The 6,640-nt window shown below is 37.2% G+C and overlaps 1 protein-coding gene across 1 annotated transcript; it reads right to left on the bottom strand.

Annotated features, from left to right (window-relative positions):
• Positions 1–1,160: 1,160 nt before the first annotated feature.
• Positions 1,161–5,192, bottom strand: LOC136536685 (uncharacterized). The gene is made up of 15 exons (XM_066528893.1): positions 4,687–5,192; positions 4,444–4,548; positions 4,118–4,362; positions 3,583–3,786; positions 3,381–3,473; positions 3,218–3,310; positions 2,797–3,138; positions 2,664–2,726; positions 2,534–2,593; positions 2,381–2,443; positions 2,180–2,272; positions 2,014–2,070; positions 1,823–1,933; positions 1,485–1,730; positions 1,161–1,397 (listed from the first exon to the last, which is right to left on the bottom strand). Exons 2-15 carry the CDS (start codon positions 4,508–4,510, stop codon positions 1,377–1,379), a joined length of 1,758 nt encoding a protein of 585 aa, XP_066384990.1. The 5' UTR covers positions 4,511–4,548; positions 4,687–5,192; the 3' UTR covers positions 1,161–1,376.
• Between the last annotated feature and the right edge of the window lie 1,448 nt (positions 5,193–6,640).

Here is a 6,640-nt window from a genome sequence, read left to right as displayed (position 1 = left end):
GACAAATGGAACTTGGCAAATTGACAAATGGACCAAAATACGTCGCTCCTGGATCTCACTCATTCCTGCCCGGTGGGCGGTGGCTGCAATTGCCGAATGCTCTCATCAAGCCTAAGACCATGAGCCACAGCCTTTTCCCGTGAGAACGTCCTAGATGTTCATGGTTTCATACCCACCCGGGCGCACCACCCCCATTATTGCTTAGTTTTAGGGTAAGCCTAGTCGGGATGAAGTAGTTTTTAATCAGGCCAAGATTATTGCTTTAAAATTTAAAGGGTTATTTTAAACAATCTCTTCTTGAGCCATGCGATCCTTAATTCCTTATGAGTGTTTTAAGTACTTTTTAATTGGGTATTGCAGATCCGTAGCATTAAAACATTGTTAGTTTAAAAAAACATTAAAACATTGTTCCACCTATTCTTTAAATCTCTTGTAGGTATATATTACAGACCTGTAGCAAACATTGCGCCTAAGGACCTGTTACGGCCACGCCAAAAGTGTGGCGGACTGCTCAGAGGTGGATCTAGCATAGACAAGTATTAGTATCGCTGCCCTTGTTACTATGAAAACTAGTGTCACTCACTATTGGCCATACCATTTTTATCTTGATTTTGCACAAGTCATTGGTGTCACTTGCATATCATTTTTATCTTGATTTTGCACAAGTCATTAGTGTCACTTCACTACTACAGTGCAGGGATATAGTAACACCAACTTGTGTTACTGTATATTGGAAAAAGTGTTACTAGCTCACTTAGTAACATATTTTGTTTTATGTTACAATAGACTGGTTTATTGTAACACAACTACTTGTCTACAGGAACACTTGTCTAGTGTTACAATGATTTTTGTTGTAACACTTTTTTTTTGCTCTAGTAACACTTAACAATATGGTAGAATGCATAGTGTGGAACACATTTATTTATCTATCGTAACATTTGTATAGTGTTACAAGAATGTCTATTGTAACACTTTTTTTAGTTCTAGTAACACTTCCACATTATGGTAGAGCACAGTATATGAAACAAAGCAACACATGGTTTGTAACACTTTTTTATATCTATTGCAACATATTCGGATTATGAAACACATATTTATTTCTCCAATACATATGGCACAAGGATTATTATATAATCGCACAAATATGACACACTATAAAATCACATAAACCACAAATTTCCATAATCATAGCATGATCCACATATTGTGGAATGATCTCAAACATAGTGCTTGTTTAGAACAAATCGTAGTATATGTACATAACGATATGGCTCAAGAGAGCAAACACACGTAGTCCATACTAGAAAGAAAAATTCAAGAACTAGCTATGATTCCTAAAGTCCACTGCTTCTTCCTGTGCGCATTGATGTAGGAATTCAACCATTAATCATTTCAACCTGCAAAGAAAATTTAAGTTGTAACATTACAAATTAAGGCACATATATACATTGATGTAAAGTTAGGAAAGCTAGTTTTGAACATACAAACATCGAAGGCCAAGCAATTTGGACTCCTTTGGCATGAGCATCACCAATATTGTCGCACCCAAGCATAGGCCTCACTAATGGCTCATCTTTTGTTATAGGATGATTGATACACACTTTGTAGAATTGACTTCCTATCTTAACTCCACCAACTAGGGCTTCTGGATTAGTGCTCAAGAGAGTTGCATATGCCACATTAGCCTTATTAGGATATTTCAAAGTCATTAGTAGCACTGTGGACCCAACCTACATTAATTTGACATAATCTCTTAGTGACCAGCAACCCTTTAGTTGTACATCGTGATCATGCATTTAGAACAAGTGATATGTTCAACTACCTTCATTAGAGAAAGTCGTTTAGGTGTTTGGCGCCTGTAGCTTGTAGCCTTGTCATGAGCCACCTCCTGGTGTGCAATGGTTCTAGTATCTACAAGCCCTCCGTGATGTCCCTTACACATGTCAAATGAAAGTACAAAATAATAAGACACAAAATCTACTATAATTATAGCAAAGTGTGGTTCATAGATACCTTTTGTTTCTTTGGTATTATTCTACTTGTGGCGGAACTCCTTTGACAAGAATCAAACTGAACGGAAGAGAAAGGCAATTGTATTTATACACTGTTATAGACATCTTAAATAACTAGCATTACAAGTCTAATATATTTTATTCAATGGTACATTGAAATAGTGTACCTCTGTTGGTGCAAAATCATTATGGAGGTGTCGTTCAAATATTGCCTGTGCTTCTGCTTCTTCTACTTCCTTGTCATTATTATCACTTTGGCACTGATTCCAATTCAAAATCGTTCAAATGATAATTAGTAGGTAAAATATTAACATGTACTAAACTAAGAGTATATTGTTGTTCTTAAATACAAGAAACCAGTTGATAACCTTTTCTCCAGATAAAAGTACATTATCATCATCACTAAATTCAAACTCACATGTTACTTTATTCTAGTAAACAGAAAAGACAGTAGCATTAGCTGTTATAAAAATCTTTTATGGATGCATAAGCATTAAATTCACAAGCAAGGGTGACTTTACCAATTCATCCCTATGTTTGAGGAATCCCTCATTCTGGTTGGGTGCACCACACTGGACTCTCTAAAATTTTGAAAGGATATTAAAGCCAAAATATTAGTTTAGGTGAAAACATGGAAAATAGTGCAAATACCTTTCTTTTAGAATTCAGTACTTGATTCTGAGAATTGTTGTGATCACTCCTAGCACAATTTCCCTAGAAAAGATATAAAGTTTGAATAACGCATTTCAATACAGAGTTACAAAATTAAGCTGTACATTCTTACCATTGTTGCTTCTTGGTTCTCATTGTGCCTCTGATTGTTTTTTAGTTCTTCGATAACTTTGTCTTGCATTCTAGAATGCTCTTTGAGTTGCCTTATTTCCTCCAACATGTGAACCTCTACATCAAATGATGAGCCATCTAGTGAAACTATATTAATGTCCTTAAAATGGTGTGTTTTTCGACCATAAACTTGTTTAGGAACCGGAAGCAATCCCATGCCGTGCACTTGTCCAGCTTTTTCTTCTCCCAACACCTGATGTAATGCATCACCTTCCCATGCAACTCCGCCCTCACTATTTTGTGCTAACTCTGGTTGTGTGTCTAGGAGATTTTCCAATTGAACCTACAACAATGAAATCCAGACATCAGAAAACAGAAATAATTATATATTGCAAAAAAGTTCCCATGTGCATGTAGCACACCACTGGCTCATTTATCCCTTTTCCCCTTTTCCTGTGAGTGGCTAGATAAACCTTTGCTCTATGTGGCTGTTTTTTTTCAGGATCAGCTTGCCTCTGCAAAAATAGTAGTAAAGGAAAAGCAAGAAGAATCATATATAATTTTTTTACGAGAAGATGTACTCACCATGTCCTCAGACCAACGAGCATAACTCTTTGTACCTGCTGCATGAGTTGTCTTCCTCATTTCATGACTTATTTTGTTCTTTTCACTAAGGGTCTACAAGAAAAGTAAATTATTAAATAATGAACCATTATACATGTAGAAATCAACAATAGTAGACGATGATAGTAAAAAATACCAAACAGTGTAAATAGTGGTGCCTTACTTTTCCTTCTTCGGACTTCCAGTATCCTACTAGGGCCTTCCATTCAGCTTCAACAATATCATCTGGACAACACTTGTTCAAAACAGACCTTTTCTTCTTTGGATTAAATAGTGTCTTTTTTAATGTTGCCTTGTATTTTCTCCAATCTCTTCCAATTGATTTGAATATCCATTTCTCACATGAATGAGGATACAAGAACTTTGTCTAAAATAAGAAAGTCACTAAAGAATGAATTTGACTTCATGACATGATAACAATCATATCTTTTAAACAATGAAATCTGCACCAAACACTCTTGCCTATCATCTGGCCACGTGGGCTCACAATATTATATGAGCTAAACGCTACTGCACTCAACACTTAAGATGTAATTCACTTCACAAATTCAATTACACTTGAATAAAAAGACCAAATCATCATCCCAAATAACCTCTCATCTATTCAAGATATATCAGGTTTATTTTCGAACTGAAACAAAAACAAAGATGGCTAGAGACAAACTGATGTAGGTGCTAAGAGCGAAGAAAGAGCTAACCTGTACAAATTGAATGATGGTTTCTCCATAGTCTTTCTTAACTTTTCTCCGATCTTTGGCACCAACCGGACAGTAACCACCATTTCTTGCTATGGTGCCCAAAAATTGGCCTAAAAGGCCACCTTCTTTTCCAATGGGTTGTCCAAGCTTATTACATCTTACTACTATCCTATCTCCATCAAGTAGATCCCAAACATGTGTTAAAACAGTCCCCTTTCGCTTTTTAGGTTCTTTGTCGCCATCAGCTATTAAAAATAGAATGACAGTGATAGGAACTAGTTAAGATACAGTCCATATTAATGAGATTGATCTAACTACATTTGTACCTGATGTGTTCTGGTTCTCATCATCGCGCTGCTCAACCTCGTTAGCATATAGTGCTTCAGTATGCATTAAATTTAATGCTTTCTTTTTCTTTGTACCTCCTCTTCCTGCTAAACAAATTTTGAATAGGCTAATCTTGGATGAAAATAAATCATTGATAACTACCATGATATGGAATAGTTAAGTTGTACTTGAATAATCAGATATACATACAAAAGAGTAAAATTATATGTTCATTCTAATACCTTTAGTTTTTTTTTGGTTTAGATTTGGATGGTTCTTTGTTGGACTTGGTAGGCGCTAAAGTGGCCAGTCTGTCCTTTGTCACAAACAAGCTAACAATCTTTTTGCTCTCACACTCGTTAAGCATTTTCATCACTTCAGGATCTTGTTCTAGTACAACCAAGCTATCTTTTCGCTTGTAGTATAGATAGTCAACTGATGAGTATCCATGATCCTTGATCAAATCAATCAGGTTCCAGTAGCATATCACATCTCTGTCCATTTCCGTTTTCACATGTCTCTCTCCTTCAGGTGCCCCATCACATTCAAGATTTATGGTCCAATTATCCACCGCCATGGTTGCACAATCTAAATAAAATATAGTACCAATAGAAAATTAAGAATAAAGATAACAGAAGAGTAACAATTAGATTAAAGTGCATATATGTAATGTTATTTGAACTTGGAGCTTGAGAACAAGTGAAGTGCTACGGTTCAGATAGAATGGTCAAAAGGATGGCATATTAGCTTTATATATAATACTTGTGTTTTTGCTCAGGTATGTAAAGATTTGATGCCACTAGGCAATAGAATTTTGAAACCTTATATCAGCACATAGCAATATCAGATTGCTAAATTTCCAACCATTGCAAAATATGACAATTAATCTTTGCAGGCACCAACAACTAATTTTACATGCAGGAAAACAGAACTAGCCAAAATTTTTAATCTTTGCAGGCACCAACAAAATATTTTTACATGAAGAGAAATAAATTAGACCCTGCACACATATCAAGATGTAAGAAAGAACAATCTTTTTATTCATCTACAGGTCTAGACCAGACATGCAAGATTTTTTTTGAGTTGTAAAATAGACATCCTCAGTCAAAATAAATTGTCATAATGATCAATCAGTTCACAACCTATATGAGGCAAATACCACTTGTGAGGTTGAGGAAAACAGAGCAGAACTACATACAGCTGCAGACTTTTGTCACCCAGCATATCTGGCATATTCAAGTCATTGCCTTCAGTACTACTACCCCAACTTGACTCCAGTAGTTAAAATCTTGTGAAAAGTGATTCTGAAATATCTTTTGTGTGAAAAGCGGTGCATTTAAGTATTCTGAAGGTGGAGGCACAACTTTAGTTTCTAGTTTTACAGAACCAAAATGATTGATCTGTGCAGACTAAATTTACAAGGGCAGGGACAGAGCGGCTGCGACGAACTTTGCCGGCGGGTTCAAGGTGGCCGGGAACTGCTTGGGCTCGGACACGCAAGCAGCTGCATGGAAGCGTGCGCGAGCGCGGCACCAGAGGGCGGTGGCTGACGGTGAAGCTGCTGCATGGCAGCTGCTTGCTGCTGCTACTGTTCTCAACTGAAACAGCCCTCTTCCTCTCTCTCTTTCTCCTGATTTCGCAAAACAGCAAGATGATCGGCCTTAAGAAAAGTTGGTCATCAACAAGAGCTCACCATCTTTGCTTAAGGGACCATCATCAAAAGATCACTGGTTTTAAAGATTTTGAATTCAGAAGATGGGCGCTGTGAAACTGTAACTGAAACCACATTCAGAGTTGTGGAAAACTGATTTTACTTATCAAACCTTGCCAATTAACTAATGGATAACCATTTGTCAAACATCGCAACCAACTAGAATTATCATATCTGAAGCAATCTACCAAACAATGGAACAAAAATCTGGACAAATTTTATTCCTATACTTCTAGTGTATACTACCTATAGGATGAGGCCCAAGGGATTTGTATGCCTAGGGCAATGATCATGGAGCGATAAGGCAGTAGGAGACTAGGACATCGGCATCGGGTACCTTGAGCGGCACAGGGTTCCGTTCGCTGACTGGCCCGCTTGTGAAGAGGGCCGATGATTTGGGAATTGTGGGAGCGGACGAGGAGTTGAAGAGAAGCATACCTAGCGATCTGGGCTGGATGGACGAACTGATCTGGCCGCCACGAGCA

Source organism: Miscanthus floridulus, chromosome 2 (assembly GCF_019320115.1).
Source record: "Miscanthus floridulus cultivar M001 chromosome 2, ASM1932011v1, whole genome shotgun sequence".
Lineage (NCBI taxonomy): Eukaryota > Viridiplantae > Streptophyta > Magnoliopsida > Poales > Poaceae > Miscanthus > Miscanthus floridulus.
Note: the sequence above shows the minus strand (reverse complement) of the source record. Positions and strands in the feature narration are given on the sequence as shown.

What these genes read in the sequence shown, in the direction of transcription:
- LOC136536685 (XM_066528893.1), bottom strand. Translation starts at nt 4,510, where the DNA reads ATGCATACTGAAGCACTATATGCTAACGAGGTTGAGCAGCGCGATGAT. An exon ending in CCATCATTCAATTTGTACAG is followed by an intron (nt 3,787 to 4,117) that starts GTTAGCTCTTTC and finishes TTCTTATTTTAG; the next exon opens with ACAAAGTTCTTGTATCCTCA. An exon ending in TACTTTTATCTGGAGAAAAG is followed by an intron (nt 2,273 to 2,380) that starts GTTATCAACTGG and finishes AATTGGAATCAG; the next exon opens with TGCCAAAGTGATAATAATGA.